The sequence below is a fragment of the Chinchilla lanigera genome, unplaced genomic scaffold (assembly GCF_000276665.1).
Source record: "Chinchilla lanigera isolate Chin_1 unplaced genomic scaffold, ChiLan1.0 scaffold00011, whole genome shotgun sequence".
Lineage (NCBI taxonomy): Eukaryota > Metazoa > Chordata > Mammalia > Rodentia > Chinchillidae > Chinchilla > Chinchilla lanigera.
Window position 1 is genome coordinate 21,268,494 of NW_004955412.1, and position 21,411 is coordinate 21,289,904.

Here is a 21,411-nt window from a genome sequence, read left to right on the forward strand (position 1 = left end):
GACTTGGTGATGTGCCATTCCAACACTCCTAGAAGCAGCAGGCTATGTTCTCTGCTACTGATGACAAAAGACAGGATCTGTCTTTGGTGGATGAACTAGAGACTTTTAGTCCCAGATTTTTGAGTAGGCCTTGTGAAGGAACTAACTAAAGAAGTTCATGTGCAATAAGTTCAAGTTCAGTGCATGTGAGTGGCAAGTAGAAATTGTTTAGAAATAACTTTGCTTTTTTCAAGAGATAGGGCATGGAAAAAAATTGGGAAGAAAGTTGCATACATCCACAGCCTGAGCCTTGATTTGAAAACTTCATATAATTAAAAAGAACATAAAGAAAGATAAGTAGAAATTGTAATATCACTGAATAATTTCAGTAGCATCCCAACAAGACCTCAATTAGTCTTTCATCTGGATCATTAGAGGCACAGAAATAAGAAGTGGAAAAGAATCAATGTCCCTTAGAGCTAAACTCTTTTTCAAGTCTTTTGGAAAATTCCAGCTCCGCTGTTAAAGCTAAAAGAGCTGGGATCAGGAATAAGGCAGTTGGGGGTGGGGATTTATCTGTAGGATACATTTGCCACAAATTTTTCTGCTCCCCAATTTATTTATTAATTTTTTTAAACATTGTGCTCCTGGGAATTGAACCCAGGAATATTGTACTACCAAGTCATATCCTCAGCACCTTTTAATTTTTTGACACAAGGTCTCACTAAGTTGCTCAGGGTGAAACAGTCTCTACATGCACAGGTTACAATGTACATAGAAATACAGTCTTTGCTTTACTTAGAGGAACAGCTGGACTAAGGAGAGTGAGAGCCAGTTGCACCTTTTTTTTTTTTTGAGACAGGGTCTCACTATGGAGTCCAGCCTGGCCTTGAACTCACTATGTAGCCCAGGCTGGCCTGTATCCTCCGAAAGCTGCAATTACAAGCAGGCACCCCCACACCCAACCTGTACCCATCTTTCAATTAATTTGTTAACGAACCATGTTTTACTAAAGTCTGTGGAAAAAGGCACTTGTCCTTCCTTCCCAGCTGAGAAGAAATTTTCCTTCAATCTCTCAGTGGAAGGTAATGGGAAGGGTGCTCACACTGATACTCTTCTCTAGAGAAAAATCAGAGTCCAGGAGCCAAGATCCTGGAGAAGTTGGATTGCCTTTTGCTAGGGTGACCAGACCCAAGTCTGTCCACATGGAAAAAGACCACACTTAACACTGGCACTGGTCTCTTGTTACTTATTATCCTCACCAAGCCAAGGGAACAGCGTTAGGATAAAAATGAGCCACACAGAACCCTAAAAAGTGGGCCAGGAAAGTGGGGTGGGGTCTCTGACCCTGCTGGGAGATTCAGGAGGTTAATGTGTTATGGACAATCTGAACAAATTCTGGCCTCTTATTTGGGACTGTGAGAACTATGTATAGTAGGTAAAGGGAGAAGAAAATCTGAACATAGACTAGGACCCTCAGAATCTGTCAGCAAGGATACTGTCAATGGGCTATGTGACTTCAGCTCAGTCACTCTGACTCTACAGGAGGCAGGAACAGATGCCTTTAAAGACTATGGATTTCAGATAAAACCAGCCTGGGGTAAGATCTACAACTGTGCTACTTACTGGCTGCGTGAACAGATCATTTATCCACATCTCTTTTGTAAATAGAGAAAATTAATGTCCTTCTTAGAGAATGTGTTGAGAGTTTCTTGACATGATGTCAAAAGCCCTTAGTGCAGTGCTTGGTGCAGGGCAGCTGGGATCATCATTACCTTTGAAGGCAGCATTATGAGTCTGTGACTGTACTGTACGGAGTGGGCACTGCTGCTGAGGGCTCTCAGGCTACAAGTGGCTGGGCTGCTCTTTTCCCTCCTCTTGTTGCCAGTGCTTCAGCACCTGAGGTTGATTTTGCTTTGTTCACCAATCAGGGAAAGATTCTGCGTGGGTTCTCTTAAACTCCCAGAAAACAGTGGTGTCTACAATTTCTGTGCTGTCTGAAACTTCACCACCCCTCAGTATTTCCCTTCTGGACTCAGCTCCATGCCCTGTAGCATCAGTGCCTAGGTGATCCCAAATTACAGCATATCTTTAAGAGCAAGAGAAAAGAAGTCGCTAATTTTCTTCACCAAACTTCCTGGAAGGTCATTCTGACTCATTTTTTTTTTAAAGAGGAAAGCTTATTATGAATTACAATGTCTACCCACTTGGTTTAATGGCTTCCTTTGAATTTCTAAAAGATGCTTGTGCCTTCCCAGCATAGATGGATGAATTAATAGGTGGTTTGTCTCTGGGTTTTAAAGGAACTATAAGTGAAGGTGACCTAGGAAGCCCCATGCCCTGTGAGCACCGTCAGTGTTGTGTGAAATCCCCAAGGGGTACAAAGGATGGGAGCCTGGAAAGGTAAATGAATTTCCCATCCACACTGGCCAAGGAGAGCATTTTCAGACCTGAACACAGACATCCTGGGTGGGAAGACTTGGCAGGGCACTCATCTTTCTCTTTCCTCCAGCGCTGAAGAGAACAAATTGCCTGAGACCTCAGAATATCTTTGTAGGAGCACCAGAGACCTGGCAAAGGTTTTAGAACTTCTGTCCCCTGCACCTGCTCCCATACTCAAAAGACTGAAGCCAAGTTCTTTTTAGATTGCTTTTCCATCCTTCTTATTATATCCCTATCTATTACTACTTTTCCTTCACTCTGGAGGTTGACGATACAGTATGCTTCTGTTCTCAGTTAGTGGTGGATGAGAATATAGCCTTGTGATGTTCACAAGCCCCCAGGTACCCATCAGCCAACCCGATGACATTGACCACACCGCCGACATCATAGTCTTAAACAGGAGCAAGGGCAAGGTGGAGGGCTTAGAAAAAAGGCAAGGAAGACCAGTAACTTTTCCAATGCCTCCTCCCCAGACCCACCTCACGTGGCAGCTTTATGTACACCATCTCATTGAATTCTGACAATAAGCCCATGCAATAGAGACATCATTAGCCCATTTCCCTTCAGGAGGAAATTGTGAGGCTGAGAAACTGACTCCATCACAGGATCACACAGCTTACAACCAGGAACCAGACTCAGGCCTGTGTGACTGTCAGGCTCTTACCATGGCTGTGCCATGAACTCCCTGCATATTATTTGGCAAGTGTCTCCCCAGATGGACCTTCGTTTTTCTTCCCTACAAAGGAAGAGTTTGGACTACCTAGTCTCTAACGCTGAATCATAAAAGCTATATGTACAGTCCCGCTATTCAGAACTCTCTCCCATCTGTTGGCACACCTCGCATTTGTGCGTGGGTTTCCCAGTGCCAAGCAGTTTCCCTCACCCCCTCCCCATTCCCTTCTTTTCCCCTTCTCTTTCATCACTCTCCCCTCCACGTCTGCAGTGGTCTTGCTCTGAGCAGGTTCTGATCCTCTGCTTGGCCCAACTGGCAGACCTCTAACTGCCATCTGTGGAGCATCACTTCAGGTCAGACCCTGGGTTCAGAAAGGTAGGGAAATGTCCCAGTCCCCAAAGAGCTTTGCTTCAAGTGCAGGAGCGCCTGGTTGTGTGGACAGCAGACAACCATATCTGTAATGCTTTCTCAAGCACATCATGCACTTGGCCTTTACAAAAACTCTATGAGAGGCAGTGTTATGAGCCCCCTTTCCAGATGAGGAAATAGAGATTAGGATAGGGAAGATTGTTAACTGCCTTTCCTAAGATTGCCTGTCAAGCAGATGATGGACTGAAGCCTGGATCTTTCTATGACTTTCTCCTTAAAGATGATGGTGGGAAGATAGGGCCAACACAGAGAACCAGGGACAGAGGACATGAGCGAGTGGCAGCATCAGGACAAATGCCAACATTAGGGAGAACGGCACTACAGGGCTAGAGGGAGCCACATCCCCTGTAGGTGGACTGATTTAGTCCAAGAAACAGAAGCCCTGTCCTAGGGCCAAAGCATGCTTGCTTTGGAGGAGAGGAGAAGGGCTGGGGTCAACTCCCTCCCTCTGCTGAACTGTGGTGATTGAAGAGGAGCTGAGAGAGAATTTCCCCCCTGCCTCCTGAGCCAGTCTCCCTCTAGGTCCTAGCTTCTACCCCTCTGCAGCCTCCCTTGTCATTTAACAGTGGGGCAGGGGTCCAAACCTAGGTGACCATGGAGCAAGTATCTTGGCACCCTTGTCCTGGTCAGAGGTCTGGGAAGGAAGGACTCCAGGAGGGGAGCTCAGGGGAAGAAAGGAGACCTCAGAGGTGAGAGAGTGAACTTGACCCTGCTACTCATCTCTCTTGGGTGTCCTTTCTTCCTGATCGCAATTGTCCTAGCTGTGAGATAGAATGACTAATGTCAGCAAACCAGCTGGGGACCTTTTGCAGAAAGACTCACCACTTAACCCTTGGAACTTCCAGCGTGGTTGTGTTGTTTTGGTTTGGTTGTTGTTGTTGTTGCTCTGCAGTATTGAGGATTAAACCCAGGAACTTACACTGAGCTATATCATCAACATTTTTTTTTTCTTTTGATTCGACATCTCACTAAATTGCCCAGCCTGGGCTTGAATTTGCGATCCTCCTGCTTCACCCTCTCAGAGTGCTGGGATTACAGAAGTGTACTACCACACCTGGCTCTAGCATGGCTTTAAGTAGGGCGGATGTGACTTTACAGAGGAGCTCCATGGAGGCATAGAGAAATTAGCGAGTCTCCTATAATCCCAGAGAAATAGTGAGCGACTGACCCAAGACTGAACTCACTCTCATGGCCAAAAGTCAGCTCATTTGTGGCTGTCACTGTCTCTACCCTCTTGAGTTCCCAAGAAACTAAGCAGAGGATCGCCACCAAGACATGAGGTTCAAGGTAGATGGTGTAACTTTCAGTCCAAATATTAATAAAGTGAGTCTTTACATGGTAGAGAGCACAGGAGGAACCTAGGAAGCATCTGAGAACCAGTGAGACTCAGGGAAAGGTATAATAAAACAGTCTCCTATTGACAGTCTCCTATCACTAACCAAGGCACATGTATGAGCATGCAGACGCACACCCTCCCTGTTTACAATTAAGTGACACGGTGGTGTAAAAGCATTTCGAAAAGAAGTGAAAACACATGAAGACACCATTATTACTAGGTTGGTAATTATTGAAAATATCCAGGGGACATCTGTCATTGAAAGATGGGGGACGCATGTCCAAGATGTTGGGTTTCCTCACAGTAATAGGAGATGGAGGGTACTGCAAGGATAAAATGAAGAAATGGTCTTTGTGCCCTGTAGGGCATAGTCTCCCCTTTCTAGAGGAGGAGAATGAAGCCATAGCCCACCAGCCATCAAGGGGAACTGATCTGAATTCCTGAGGACATGAGGATTTGGAGAGGACATCTCTTCCATGGTTCCCTTCTCCTTTGGAGACATTTCAAAACCCATCCTTGGAGAATGAGAATCTCCTCCTTTTAGAGATTTCCTCTGCCTCCCCTATCTTTCATCTCTAAGAAAATCCAACACAACAACATCTCTTAGCTACCTATTTGTACGAGATACAATCCACAGTGCCTGTCGGTCCTTTCTTATCGCTCTCCTATGATCCTCATGCTGTGACATAACCCCACTGCCTCTTTTTCTGTCCTCCTAAAACCAGCCTTCCTTCCATCTGGCCTTATTCCCTATTTCTGTAACAGGGAAATTAGAAGGCAGTGATTCACTACCAGACTGCAGACTGTGGCTGTGTGTGCTGGAGGTCTCCAGAGAGGACCCCGTGGTGCCGGGAGTTGCCTCCGGCACTCAGAGAACCTTGGCAAGTGAGACACAATGGCAGCTCACACCTGTGTCATGACTTCCAACCACAGATACTTGCTCATCTATGCCGGCCCAGCCCAGCCCACAGGGCAGGACCATGAACACTGGCAGCCCTGCCCAAGGCCCTTCCCTCTTCTTCATCAAGGTGTCTTTAAGGAGATACCCAGCCCTACCCCCACCCATGCAACCTTGGGTGCCATCTCTGCACTCTCTCTCTGAGCTAAGAGGGAATAAAAGCAAAGGAGCCAGATGGGGAGCTCCATGAGCCATTTTTTACCATTAGAGTTCCCATTAGCTCCTCAGTGGTTAGTCCCACTTCTCAATCTTAGGTGGTGGTACCATTGGTCCATTTTCCAGTCTGCCACAGATCACTTAGTTCCCAGTCCTGCTGTGCACAGTAATACAGAGCTCTTGCTCACCACACACTTTGGGCAACCCGCAAACTGCTCTACACCAGTTCAGCAGGGAGACACCACTGACCTGAACTTAGATGATATTCACGTTTGTCAGTTCTTCCTGTCTGCATGTACCGGTCTTGGACACTAAAAACAGCACACCAATCAGCCTTGCTTGCTGGCATCACTTTGAGATACTCTGCTTTAGGGGAGTTTGCATTCTGTATAAGAATGTCCCTTTCCTTTGGTATCCCATGAGCAGCAGGTACTGCTGACCCTGGCTAAATCTTATGACCTCCAGGCATTCCCTCTCTGGAGATGGGGGGGGCAGTATATCCTTTGCTGGCAGGGTAGAGTAGCACTGCCACATGGATCACACTGGGAGACTGGACACAGAGCCGTGTCCAGAGACTTAGGCCACTGCAGCTTCCCAGCCTTAGCCCTTCACAAGGCACCCCAGATCAGAGCCCTCCAGCCCCCAAGCTGTGCATAAATGCTTTTGGTCTCTTGGGCCTATCCTCCTCCTCAAGAAACAATTAGAACAATGAACACCTGGTGTGGAAAAGTGCTGAGCAAGTGGAAAAAGAATTTATAGAGCAATGAGCGAACAAATTAGGGTAAATCCTAGGGGCTTGAGGAGCAGCTGAACCCAGGCAACTGAAATGCAGAAAGTCTGTCCCATCCCCTCCGAGTGCACACACATACACAGACACACAGATGGATGCACAAACCCCACCTCAAACCCTGGGACTGGGCACACCTCCAGCTGCTCTTCTTTCCTGGTGGTTGTGTTTTTTTGAAAGTTTCTTTTGGGGAGGGGTGAAAGGGGTAGAAATCCAGGAGGCGCAGGAGAGATGGCGGGTGGAGTCTCAGGACCACATTTGCTGGTAGGTCTCCTGTGTCTAAACCCTTTCCTAGGAAAGGGCTTATCTGTTAGCCCGCTCCTAGGCAGTGCCATGGAGAAAAAGCAGAAGGCACAAGAGAACCCAGCTTCCTGCTCTCCCCATTCCCATGGCCCTTGCTTTGCCAGGACAGGAGCAGATTCAGAGCTGAGCTTGCTTGGAGGGAACCTGATGAGATCATCCAAGCTGTGCCTGTGTTCCCTCTCCTTTGAGCCTGCAGCCTGTGTGTCTGGTGGGGCTGGGTGGGAACATGATCAGAGTCCTCCAAGGTGGCTGAACTTTACTTCTAGGGGCCAGCAGTTCAAAATGCCCTTCTGGGTTCTCCAGGGACTGGTGAGCCCACTGGTGGGAGCTCCTGGGGTAAGAGTGGAGCCCTGGGAGATGCAGGAAAGGCTCTCCTTCCTGCCAAGCCAGGAGCATGGGAAAGGGAGCTGCAGACATCTCCCAAAAAGCACCCGCGCTGTTGTTGACTCAAACAATAATAGGTGTGCGTTTGCATGGTGCTTTACATACGGCGCCTTTTATCTCCTACCGCTGGCACCACTGAAGCCCCCCAGGTCTTTGCTCTTCTGCCACCACCCTGGAGGCCTTGTTGTGTCCCTCAGTCTCCAGAATGTCCCCACCACTGCCTAGCCCATCCTGGATTAACTCAGCCTGAAAAAACCAGGAGTTAGCCTTGCCTGGGTGTACTGGGTCTAGGTTTGCTCTGGAGGTGGCACAGGCAGGAGGTCTGGTAGAACTAGCTTCAAAGGCAACTCAGTTAGGCACAACCCACATGTCTTCTGTCCATCCATTCCAGCGAGGCCCCCAGCAGGGGGCTTGTCTACCCCCTACCCCTGATTGCGCTGGGAAGAGAAATGAGAAATCTAAGCCAGGGAGCCCAGAGAGGTGCGGAAAGGAGAGGAAACTGGGCGGTTGCTATGACGATGGGGTCTCAGCACCCTATTTGCATAGGGCGATGATTTCCATACTGCAGGGTGAATTTCCATATCCCTGCCTCAAAGCCTGTTGGGGTGGGGAGGGGAGAGAGAAGAGGTCATTTGAAATTCAAATGAGGATGATTAAGGTTTTCTTGAGGAGGGAAACATGGACAAAAGGGGTTAAGCCAGCTGGCAAATGTTGGCTTTGGGGCTCAAAGTTATCCAAGGAAGGGGTTCACATGTCTGGCTTCCCTGCCAGTTCATGCAGGCCCTGGAGACCTGCTGATGCTTGGACAAATCTCCTGGAGATGGGTATAGAGACTTCTACCTGGCAGGAGAACCAGCTGGGTCTTTATGTCCCATTTCCTGTACCTGGGCTGTTTATCCCCTCAGGGTCCTAAAGATATTTGGGTTCATGGGTAAGGACCATGGAGTGAGTTGTAGTTCTGGGCTCAGACTGCCTATCTCCTGGTGACCGCAGACTAGTCAGCTCTAGTTTGTTTTGTTTTTCTTGTTTTCTGAGGAGGTGCGAGATAGACGGATTCTGGACTCATCTGTGCTGTCAACCTGTGACCTTAGACAGGTCACCTCCTCTCTTGAAACTTGAAAGTGAGGATCCCTAACAATACTTCCAGTTCTAACATGCAGGGTCCTTTTCACACACCAGTTCGTATCTGAGAGACACTTGATATGAATTGCTGCATCCTTAAGCTTTTTTTAACGTTTGCAAAGGCTCCCTTGCTCCCATTAGCCTTGAGGTCATTATGGAAAGACTCATTGCTCAGCTTTCCCATCTGTAACGTGGGAATAATAGTAGTACTGCATCATAGGGCTGCTATGAGGATCAAATTAGACAGTATTGTAAAGTATTCAGAACAGTGCCTGCCAGTTAGTAATGCTGTTTGCTATCATTTGCCCCAGGAGGACAAGTGTCCACATAGTGGGTGCAGTGACCCAACAGCCAATCCAGGGTCCCTTACTTGGCAGTATGTACTGTCTCCTGCACAGGCTTCCCATGAATTCACTCGCTTCCAGCATGGTGTTGTGTCCACACATGTCCAAGACTCCAGAGTTGGATGCATGCTCTGTGACAGGCCTCATAGGGAGCCCTCCCAAGGCAATGCTCGAGCTTATCTTCACTTCCCAGGAAGTAGGGGCTGGGCAGGAAGAAGAGAGAAGCTGGTGGAAAGATCACCTCCTCCTAGGACCCAGTGCTAAGTGATGGGATGGATTCAACAGTAGATGATATTTGCAGTTCTGGAAAATCCATCCCATTTTACCCCCTTGAGTTTCATAGCAACTCCATGTAAGGATTCATTTGGAGATAATGTGAGGTCATGTGGAGATCTGCTCCTTTGCTTCTCTGGATTCTATTTCCTCACCTGTAAACGGCAGATTCAGGACTAGAGTCTCTGTAGCGCCTCTAGCATGAAAAAGCTCTCATAGAAAAACAGCAAATGGGTGCTTCTCTGAGGTATATTTAGTGGGTGAAACCAGAACAGAGCTCTTATTTAACAGATTCTTTAGCATTCTTTGAAGTTGAATTTTATCGTTTTTCCATGGGTAGGGGAATATGAATGGAGATTTTGGTGGAGAATTTAGATCTTCAGGTCCCACTCACTCCTCTGGCAGGGGCCTGACTCCCTGGACCTTCTCTGAGTTTTGGTGCCATCTGCGCAGGATGCTCTCTTGTCCCCTGACCATGCTGTCTACTTGGGGTCCCTGTGGTAATGTGTAGCATCAGTGTATGGGCAACAGGAAATTCAGGGACAACGGATGGGAGTCCACCCCATCTATGGCACAGATGGAGGAAAAAAGGGAGACTCTATTTCCTAACAAATTAGAAGACTGAAAAAAAATCAGAAGACTGTAGTGAGGATCCTTTGCTTTATCAAAGAGTGCTATTTCAGACTGCTGCAGGAAGCTGGGAGGATGCCAGGCTTCTCTTCGGCAAAGGGCCAGTGGAGCTCCTGTATTGCCCATGACATGGCTTGAAATCTATGAGAAGGAACTGGAAAGTAGGCTTTGGGTCCGATCTCATGAATGTGGATGTGGAGAACAGTCATCAGGATGCTTAGTAGTCCGTGTCACAAGGAAGCCCTGCAGAAAGTCATATGTGTTCTGCTCTTCTCCCCCTTGGACTAGAGAAATAGAAGACTTGAATCATGAAAACCCTCAAACCCATAGGCTGTCAGAGTCTGGAGGGAACCAGAGAGCTCATCCAGTCTAGGGTAGTGGGTGTGTTCAGGAGAGCTGATTTTGGTCATCAGTGGTGGTCACATAACACTGAGTTTAGGGAAAGGAAAAGGGTGCTGTTATCCATTAGTAATGTCTTCCCTGGGCACAGCTTGTGCACACACAGGCTTGCACGGGATTTCGCATCTGCTGTCCATACTTGTTTTACACAGACCTCCCTCCCCACGCTCCTAAACCAGAGCTACACACAACCAGCGTGGGTCCTGTGTTCTGTTTTTCCAGTGGCTTCAAGGGTTACCTCAGGTTCCTCCTAGGCATCTCCTCACTCCTAAGGTAGCAAAAATGGGGATAGAAACTTTTTTACCATTTAAGGGAAGTTGAAGGCTATGCCTGTTAAGCCACTTGTTCTAAGTATAGTATTAAATGACCTTGGAAATAACCCTAGAGCTCAGTTTACTATGTGTTCTCTGGACAGAACTCTGATCATTAGGCCACACTGCTCAATTCCTTTGAGGAATCATAAGTACCTAAAGAGCTAGGCATAGTATCTGGGAAAAAATGCTTTGACTAGATTAAATGACCATGCATTTGCTTCATGGCTGGCTGCTCAAGAGTGAGTCCAAAGTCCTGGCACCCTTAATAATTGCCATTCTAACAAGTGCCAGCAAGTGGCCAAGTGGTCATAAAGTATCACTGGCAGTCTTATGGGGTTATACTAAGGAACAGGGGTGCTGAGATCAGTCCAGAAATGGGAGAGGCTAAGCCTCCTTGCCGAATGCTCTCTGCATTGTTTACCAGGCAAAAGTGAAAAATCCTGCTGGAACAGTTCGGGTTCTTGCTTCTACCTCCCTCACCCAGAGAATTGCTCCTCAGGCAAACTCACATCCCAGTGCTGCCAAAGCTATGCAAATCAGCCAGGACTGCGAGGCTGTGCTGTTGGCTTAGCTCAGAGGTGGGAAAGGAGGTGGCCTTTGCAGGGGCCCACACCCAGCTCCTGGTATTGGGGTCCTGGTCAAGGAGAGTAGGTGATTGCTGATCCAGTGTCTATTAGGTGCCAAAAGGGGGAGAAGTGAAAGTGGAATCTGCTCTTGACCACGAGCACCTCCAGAAGACTAATCCTTGGATTTCTCCTCATTCCATTGGGTATTATGAGGATTCTGGCCCAAGGGGATTCCACACAGAATCTTGGGGATCCTCTTTTGATTGCCCGTTCCAAAATTCTGTATACTAGAATTTTGCCCTGATATTTAACACAAATCTCTCTGACTGTAGCCCTGTTCTGTTACACTGTTGAGGGCCCTTTGGTGAAGAACAGCCCCAGGGACTGTGTGGGACTAGGGGATACTGGAGTTGGAGGAGCTAGGTTGGGCTTTGGATGGGTCCTCACAGATTCTCCAAGTTTGAGAGCCACTAACAGGAGAGTCATGCCAGAGTGGGAAGTCACCCTACAGTAGAGCTGGAAACATGGACTTTTTGTCTTCTCCTAAGGATCGTTCCCAATATGCAATACTTTAAAAGCTCTGTCACTTTGTGCAAATCATGTAAGCTTGTTGAGACTCAGTTTCCCCATCTGTAAAGTGGGGTAAATAATAATACCATATCTTCCTGAAGGCCAGGAACCTGCCTGGATGACCCCTTGAGGTTCCTCCTAGTCTACAAGCCAGGGATCCTTGTTTGCCCTCTGCCTACATTCTTGCTATGATGGCCTTGTAGCCCAGAGATTCCCAGAGGTTCATGAAAGCCAAAAGAGGCCTGCAGAGATTCCAGTTGGTAGCACCTCCCACTTGAAACAGATCTCATCTATTTGCCCCCACAACCTCCAAGTAGGAGATTCGGAAGCCCTCTGGGCCCCACCCCTCCTCTCTGTGCACTTTATCTTTCATTTGTGTACAGAATAAACAGGAGGGAAGGAGGGAGATGGTGAAGACAGTTCTTTGGTCCTCTCTGCACCTCTCTGCAGATGCTGTGACAGGAATCATCTCTGGGGAGGATAAAAACAAGCCCTGGTCCATTTCAGTCAACTTCATTGCCTCCTAAGACTTTAGAGACGCAGAGAATTTTAGAGGCCACTTGAGAGTTCTTCTTTGATACTATTAAATTGTCCCATTAATTAAAAGACCACTTCTGTGACAGTTCTGAAATAAGCAACCTCTGCTTGATTATTCCCTGGGATGGGGAGCTCTGTGCATGGGAAACTGTAGGTTTTACTATGAGACAATTCCACTTATTACAAAATTCTCCTTTATACTGAGCCTGCTTCCCCACAGCTTTCACCATTGGCCTTGTCCTGGCTCTTTGGAGCTGCAGACTAAGCCTGCTTCAATGCCAGGCCAATATTTGTTTGAGGAGGAAGGAAAACTTCACCAACATTATTTCAGCGCTTACTATGTACCAGGCACAGTGCCAGGTGCTTTCAAATGTTTCCTCATTGAGTTTTTTTTTTTTTTAACTTGTTTGAAAAATTTTTAATTGTATGGAAAAGAGAGAAAACAGATTAATGAACTGCTATCGGTAATCATCTGGATTTAATGACTTACATTTTGCCATATTTGCTTCATGCATTTTTGTCTGCAGCATTTATTTGTAACTTTTTTTTGCATTATTGGGGATTGAACCAAGAACCACTGGGCTGTATTACCACCCCACCCTCTCTATCTATCTATTTATTTATCTATCTGTCTATCTACTTGCATTACTAGGGATTGAACCCAGGGCCTTTGCATTAAGCTACATCCACAGTGCTTTCATTTTTTTATTTTTACTTTGAGACAGGGTCTCACTAAGTCACTAAGCTGCTCAGGCTGTGCTTGCACTTGTAATTCTCCTGCTTCAGCCTCCCTCAGTGCTAGATTATAGGTGTGTCTTTATTTTCTTTTACAGCTTCTTATTATGGACATTTTCAAGCACACACAAAAGTAGAAACTGATACAATGGGCCTCCACACCCCCACATATTCACTGCCCATTCTGAACAACCATCAAATTTCTACCATTCTCATTGTTGGAATTTTTTTTTTTTTTTTTTTTTGTAAATTTTACCATTTAGTCCTAAATGTGGGCGTATGTACCTTGAAGACATACAGACATGTTCCTTCTTAAGCACAGTGTCATTATCACACCTAACAAAACTAATCCCTCATTTAATTCTCATGGCAATTTTGATGGTCAAGTATCTGAAAATACACCCACTTGAATTTTTAATTGCCATATGTACCAGCTATGAGTACCTCTATTCTGAGGTACAGTTTGAGGTTGCATATTGGTATTGCAAAAGAAAGTCTTTGTCAGACTTCATGTTATAGCAGACGGTCTTAAAAGTGGGGCATATATCTGTGCTTACTTTAACTGAATTAGAAAACAGATTTCCAGGTTACATTCTTTGTTAAAATAGAATTCCCTCATAAAAACAAAACTTTGGTTTACTTTGAAAACATTTTTTCCTGTGGTAAAAAGTGCATAAGATAAAATTTACCATCTTAACCATTTCTAAGTAGTTCAACCTCCCCTGTCTTTGATATATATCATTGATATTTTAACTATAAAAAAAACATGCAGCAATTTCCATTTATTCCTGTTTCATTTTATCTTGTTGGTTTGATCTTCTATTAGAGGCTACATGAATATTTTCTAATCCTGATTCTGTCATCCACTTTTAAGTATTGTTCTCTGCTTTGAATCACTTCCAAATTTGATCAGCATCTATCCTGTCTATTTGCCTAAGCTATTGATTAAATTCAAATGCTAGTTTTTCTGTGTCAGACACTGGCTATAGTAGATTTCCTGGGGAAATTATGTGTGTCTGATAGTTGAGAAATCTGAGCCTTTGTCCTGTCCAAGTTCTCTGAGGCTCTGTGTGACCTCTGGAAGCTTGGACTTTAGTATGAGTGCTAAGAACAGTGTTCTAGGATGAATGTGCTCTATCCTCTGTTTTTTTTCAAGTGGCAGAAGAGGTTGTCACTGAGGGAGCCAGGACTTGGAAATAGGATGTGTTGCAGTGTCTACAGATGTGATTCCTTAGGGCTTAACACTGGTTAGTTTTTGTAACATATTTCTTAGTAATTCAGGTCAACTAAGCACGTGGTCATCCAGCACCTACTATGTGCCAGGCACTATGGTAGGCACTCAGGGTACCAAGATGAATAAGACTATATAACTTGAACTCTGGGAGGTCACAATCTCATGAGGGAAACAAACAAACCACAGGCCTGTCTCTAGGTATGTGGAATGCTACAGAAGATATAAATGAGAGATGAGGAAATGCAGAGGAACAGATCCTGTAATTTGCTTTGGAAAAGCTTCACCAAGGATGTAACATCTGAGCTGGATCTTGAAAGATAAGTAGGTGCTTTCTAGTAAAAAGGATAACAGAGGGACATTTCCATCTGAGAGAACAACATATGCAAAATCCCTACCATAAGTCCAGACTCCACCTATTTGGGAAATGGCCCAGGATGCCTGGAGTCCAGCTCTACAATTGTACTGTGCTTCCCAACTGGCAAAGCATGGTCACCAGCTCTATCTTGTTCAAGTCTCACTGTATCGTTGGGAAGACCATGGAACAGAAATATGACTTAATTTTGCCACTGAAAGGGTTGAGACTTCAGGAGATCCCTGTTTTGACCTAGGTCACACAGGGTGGGGGTGATAGATAGAACATGCATGGGTTTGATCCCTACTCCTCACATCACATCTCGGACTCCTCCTCCATACCTAAGGGAATGAAAAGCATCTTAAAGAGTAGAAGCCATTTCCGGTGATCATGGACTAGTATTTAGCACATTATGATAATGGCTCCCCTTCTTTTCTCTGAGGAAGGAATGCACCTTCCTCAGTGTTCGAGAAATGTCTCACCAGTCACCTTCATCTGGAGCACCAGGGCAGTGACTGAGCCAGGTCACAGCCCACAGATTACAAGTGCCACCTCTGAGGCTTTCTTGTGGGCTGGGTGGTAAGAGGTGCCAGGTGAAGCAAGTCCAGTGGACTAAGGAAAAGGAGCAGGAATAAGTGTAGCAGTGAAATGAGAATTGAGGCGGCTTCCCTCAGCCAGATCTGGAAAGATGGCCACGTCATCAGATATGAACTTAAGGTCTTTATTGGGTGTGTTACTATATCTTGAACTAGACCTCTACGTGGTCCAAGCACCTTCTCAAGAGCTAGCAGCCACTATGAGGGAAAACATGTCCCCAAGGACATGCTTACTTGCTTTGCAGGGGAATTAGAATAGGAGCGGCTTTGGGCAGTTGAGCCCTATTAAGTGCCAGTGGGCTGACTGTGTCTACTTTCTGCTCTCCTGGGTCATCCAGAGGCCAGTTTCTCGGAAGGCCCTGGCTGCCTCCAGAATCTCCATTCCAGCCATTCAGTTAACCCTAGGAATAAGGAAAATTTGAGTTTGCAACGTAGGGAAGAATAAGTTAGGGGAGAAAGGGAAATTCCATCCACCATCAGGTTCTGAGCACAGCAGGTAAGCGGCCTCTTGAGAAGGGCCACAGAGAGCTCGTAGGTGAAAGAAAGTTCATTTTGTTGCCCAGTGAGTTTCAAAAGTAATCTCTGCATTCTGCTTGTTCACCATTTTCCATTTTGTACTTTGGCTCTCACAAACGACATCCTAATAGCATTTGCAGAAATCAAGTCACTCACAGAAAGTAAGTGATTTTTAATTGCCAACAAACTTGATGATCTCTCCACGTCAAACTGGTGTTTTGCTCCCCAGTGTTTTCTTTTCTAGGTCTCCCTCATGGGTTTATGATCACCCCTTGAGAAACACCATCTCTTATTTTCATGAGACTACATTTGCCCCATCTTCCTTCTTGAGCACTCACATTTCCCAGACTCATGTGCCAACTCCTCACCCCAATCTTGACCCTTTTGTCTTTGTCTGGCACCAGTTCCTTTGTGACCTCACTCAGTCCTGTGACTTTCAACGCCACCTGAGAGCTGATAGCCCAGTTCCTACTTCCTGACCTAACACTTCTGAGTCCAGCTCATTTCCCCACCTCTACTGGGATAGCTAATTAAGATCTCAGTCATATCCAAAACATCACTTTTTATTTTCTACCACCAGCCTGACCTTCTCTGGGTCCTCTCATTCCACTGAGAAAACCCATACCCTGGGAATCATCTTGACTCCTTCTTCTCTTTGTACTTCGAGACCCATCCATCAGTACTGTCAGAAGTGTACTCAAATGAGCTTTCACTGCCACCTTTCTTCCCTGCCTGCAGCCCTCTCTCGCCTGGGCCATTGCAGCCCCCTCTGTGCTCTTCTCCCATCCTGCTCTCTTGCTCCTCCCTTCCCCCACTTGCCAATCACTGCTGGACAAAGACCTGAGTCAGACCATGTTATTCCTCTGCTCAAATCCTCAAAGCACTCCCCATCTTCCCTGGGGTGTGAGCTGCTGTCATCACCATGATCTTGTATCACTTCACTCCTGCTACTTCTCCTCAGCCACACTGAACTCACTACCATTGCTCCTTGGCATGCAAGCCTGCTTCTATCTCAGCACTTTTGTCTGGACTGATCTTCTGCGAGAGCTCTGAAAGGTGGAGAACCTACTCCATTCAGTGCAAATGTTACCTCCCTTGAGTGACCTTTATGATCCTTCTCTCTCTTTTTTTTTTTTATCTCCTGGTAATGAAACAAGGTCTCATGCATGCTAGGCAAGTGCTATACCACTGAGCCACGTCCCCAGCCCCTTATCCAGCTTTGGAATTCTCCCCACCCTACTATGTCTTATCATTCTGCAGAGTAATCATCTCTACGTGAAATTATGTTATAGATTTGTTTACTTATTCCTTTTATGTCTCCTCATCAAGAAAAGAAGTTCCATGAGGCCAGGAACTTATGTCATCTCCCACATTATATTCCCAGTAGCCAAAACAGTGCCTGGCAGTGCATGTGCTCAGCAAATACTTGTGGAATTAATGAATTTGCTCTTTTTTCACATCTTTAAAAGTTACTTCTTGTTAGGCCAATTTGACAGTGTCACAGATGGATTTCTTTTAATGAGATAAGTAACTTTACCCTTCACTCTACCCTTCACGCACAAATGTTTGAGTGTGAGGGCCCTTCCTGACTTCACCTCCCTTCGCATATTTTATGTACTGTCTTAGCTGATCTCAACATCAGCTTCCGCTGGAGCTTAATTCGGGCCCCAGCATATTCCTTCTGGGGGCCCATGGCTCTTTATCTTCTGCTGCTCCCATCTTGCTGGCCGTATTGCTCTCAGAGATGCCTACAAGCACACAGGACAGGGCTGTGCTTCCCTGTCATCATCTGAAACAGAGCAGAGGAATGGAGGCTTACATTAAAACCCCAGAGGATTTCCTCTCACCTCTCAGGTACCTCTTGAGCCTCGGATCTGTGTCAGGAACTGTGGTCCCTTTGTGGCCATTAAGGACACAAAAAAATGGATGTCACCATTCAGTTCAAAGAAATTCACAGGCTAGTGGGAGTGAAGAACATACAGAGGAATAGGGAGTTATACAGTGATGCCCCGTGGCCAGCAGAGAGGGCTCCTGGAACCTAGAGGGAAAAGGAACTGACCTTGTGCAAGGACACCATGCATGGGGCATGATAATGTGTGGACATGAGCAAGTATTTTGTGTGGCCAGAGCTTGGGATACAAGGAAGGCATAAGTAAGAGCATGAGCAGCAAGAAACACAGCAGGAAACATAGACAGCAAACAGGACAAATGGGGAACTATATGTTGTGTGAAGGAACTTTTATTCGAGGCTACTGTGAGTTCTAAATTCATTCATTCATTCATTCATTCAATCAATATATTTTGAAATGGTCTTACATGCAAAGCACAGTGATAGGCTCTGAGTGTACTATATTTAATAAGTAGCCACTTCCCTTGCTGTTATTGAGCCAATAATCCATTGCCCAGGGGAACTTTGTACAGCAGCTCTTGCCCTGGAGAGCTATATGAATAGGAAACTTATTACTGCCAAAAATGGAAACAATTCCACCTGCAATAGATACATATTTAAGCAAATCATCATGCAATCATATAAAAGAATATTACATAGCAATTAAAATGAGGCTTGTGAACACAGGAAAAATACTCATTTTCCTTAAGAGAAATTTGTGATGGGCTCCCTGGAAATAGTAAGGTAAAGCCAGGCATAGTGGTGCATACCTGTAATCCCATACTCTGGAGGGTGAGGAAAGAGGGATCACAGGTTCCAGGCCAGCCTGGGAAACTTAGTGAGACCCTGTTTCAAAATTTAAAAACTATGGGGGCTAGAGATGTGGCTCAGTGGTAGAGCTCTTGCTTTGCAAGTATAAGGCCCTGGGTTCAGTCCCCAGCACCGTAAGAAAAAAAAGGAAACAAAGAACTAAAAGGGCTGGGGCTGTACCCCAGTGGTCCAGTGCTTGACTAATATGTGGAGACCCCTGGTTCAGTCTCCAGCACCATAAAAAGAGCAAGCAGGGTGAAAAACTATACAGAATGGTATATGTCCATGAAGAGCAACAAGCATAAAAAAAGACTATAAATATATAACCATGCTGTTATGGTTGCCTCTTTTCTATTACTTTAGACATTTTCTGTACCTCAAAGTTTTTCTATTAAGTGCATATTTCCTTTTTCAGCATAACATTTACTATAAAAGGAAAAAGATGAACAAACAAGTAATAAAGTGTGTGGGAAGGGACTAAGACAGATACCCGTAAGTCTGATTCGATTTGGGTGTCATCACCTCCAGAGGGCTGGGCTAAGGGGGATCATCTTACCTTAAGACAATGCCTTTAGGATCCACGGCCAATTTCATGCTCACCCATGGGGGGTGTAAGCTGCCTGCTGCAGAGGGCAGCTGCGGCACGGGATGAAGCGTTCAGGGAAGGAGCCCTCTGGCTGCTGTGGCCACCTCTCCTCTCAAAGACTCTGACTTGCTGTGTGACCTTGTCCAATCCAGCTTGCCTTCTAAGGAAACTCCTTCACTGGCTGTCTACCTCCCTTGGGGAGACTGTCCCAAGATATTTCCAGAAAGCAGGGGGAGCGGGAGGATCAAAGCATTAGGGGAAGCCGATGTACCTTTTTTGGAACAAAGACATGCTCTTCTCAACGTCCTGTTTTTCTTCTGAACAGCATCCTCTTCCAGTCCTACAAGCAACTTATGTGTCTATATTTGTTATGTCTTCCAGGAAATGATCGGAATGGCCTAGATTTCAACAGACAGGTAAGAACGGGTCAGAAGAAACCTTTATCTTATCAATTTTGGAAGTGTTATGTGTGTGGGAATACCAAGAATATTAAGTACAATTTGGGGGTGATTACTCATAGGCATCTAGCTTTCTGGAGTAAAGGACCCTGGATCCAGCCTCTCACCCCAACTATGATCCAGTGTTGGGGTCTCCTCTTCAGAATCCCCACAGATTACTTCAGAGTGCTGACAAATGGAGGAGCTGTTTAGCAGGAGATGCATGCCACAAGTAGTCCTACGTGGCACACGTAGTCCAGAAACCTAAGATGGCAGCACTTTCTGCCCAAGTTTAGCCCAATTACATCTTAGTGAGTCTGGGGTGTGGACTACGTGCAGAGTAATCTATAGCATCACCAAGGACATTATGCCTGGGTTTTTTAGGGAGCTCCTAAGTGAAAGAAAGTTGATAGGGACCATGACAAGGACAACAGAAGAGCTAAGGAAAGAGCACTAACCAGGCTAGGGGGACAACGAAAAAGCAATTGAGTTGGGTGAATGTTGTAGTAGGGTTTGCAAGGGAAATAATTTAATACAGGACACATAACTTATAGGATTATTTTATAGTAGTCACCAAAGAGTCAAGTACAAAAGAGTGCAGGAAATCTGTCCACACACTAAGACCCTAAGAGTCCAGCTGAGGGTCTGGATCCCACAACAATGTCCTGCATGAAGCTGAAGACCTAGAGCCCATGACAATGCCCGCCATGAATTCAACCAGAGGCCTGGAGCCCATGACAACGTCTCATGCAAATCTGTCTCATGGATCTGTGCTGGAAAGGCCCAAAGGTCAGTGGTAGAAGCTAGAATGTCTGTGCCAGCATGATGAAGGATCTGTGCCAGCAGGCTGAGGGATCTTCACTGGAGCCAGGAAGCGATACAAAAAGGAAGGACCAGCACTCCCCCAAAAAGAACCACAGCCATCCTCAGCAACAGTGAGGTCCCAAGCTCCTCCCATGATGAAAACAACAAAGTTCATATCAGGAAAGCCAGAACGACAAGCTTCTCCAGGAGAACCAACAGTACCATCTCTTCCTTCCCAGATCCCCTTTCTATGTCGTTCGCAACAATCCTCAGCTGGGCCCTCCATGCCCAGAACCACACTGATTCAGTTTAGCTGGGTGTTACAAGTTGACCACCAGTTGCCAATCCACCACAGTGAGGTTAGAGTGAGTTAGGTAGGCCTTGGGCAGGGGAAGGTGGTATTAGAAAGATTTCAGATTGGGGATGAGTGAAAAAAAGGGTGAGGCACAGGGAGAGGATTTCCCCCCCTCGCAGTTTCAAGCTGATGGGAAACCTAAGAGGTGGGAGATAAAACAGGGTGCACAGTCAGAGCAACAGGTAGGAGTGGGGGAGTTTGCAGGAGAAGAAAGTGTAAGCTGGGGAGGAAGCAGGAAGCAATAATGGGGGCCTTAGAGTGAGGCAGAGGGGAGAGAATTAGGTACAAAGTCAGAAAGCCTGCATTTTGCTTCACTTTCTGCCACTAACTAGCTGTATAGTTTTGGTTTAATGCTTTTGGCCTGAGTATTTTTCAGCTGAAAAGTTAATAAATGGGGGAGGGGCACCTACTTTATGCCAGATATGGGAACACAGGAAATTAAGACACAGTCTCTGTACTGAGGAAGCCTGAAGTCCACATATATAGACATATATATGGCGGAGGCGGGTGGTGGGCACCAAGAGAGTAGTAAGTGAGTAAGTCTCATTTCTGCTTGGTTCAGGTGTGTAAAAAGTATGGCATCTAACAAAAATGGGAGAGATCGATTCTTCCTGAGAACTCAGAGCAGGCTTTGTGGAGGAGGTGGCTACCTGAGCGTAGCTCTGAAGGGTGAAGAGGGTTTTGTCAAGCAAGGAAGAGTGGGTTGGAGAAGACAGCAAGTGGGAGGGAGCCAAATCCCAACATGGGGCGCACTGCCTCATCTCTAGGATTCCTTCCCTATGCTCTGCTGTTCTGAGTTTGGGTCTGGGTTGAAGCTTGTGATGGAGATGAAATGCAGACAGATATGCATATATTCTTTTCCTCCTTTATCTGTAGAATGATCTGAAGCTACTACT

At 46.0% G+C, this 21,411-nt stretch overlaps 1 protein-coding gene and 1 long non-coding RNA gene across 3 annotated transcripts in view; one reads left to right on the plus strand and one right to left on the minus strand.

Annotated features, from left to right (window-relative positions):
* Pou2f3 (POU class 2 homeobox 3) overlaps positions 1-21,411 on the plus strand; it is a 78,214-nt gene that overhangs the window by 7,105 nt on the left and 49,698 nt on the right. For both annotated transcript variants that reach the window (XM_005378347.2, XM_013511247.1), the window contains exon 3: positions 19,301-19,335. In XM_005378347.2, the coding sequence (XP_005378404.1) occupies positions 19,301-19,335 (35 nt within the window). The remainder of the gene's footprint in view (positions 1-19,300; positions 19,336-21,411) is intronic.
* The window catches only part of LOC106147894, a 35,059-nt gene continuing 32,807 nt past the window's right edge, over positions 19,160-21,411 (minus strand). Inside the window, exon 5 of the long non-coding RNA XR_001232927.1 lies at positions 19,160-19,317. This is a non-coding gene — a long non-coding RNA (uncharacterized LOC106147894). The remainder of the gene's footprint in view (positions 19,318-21,411) is intronic.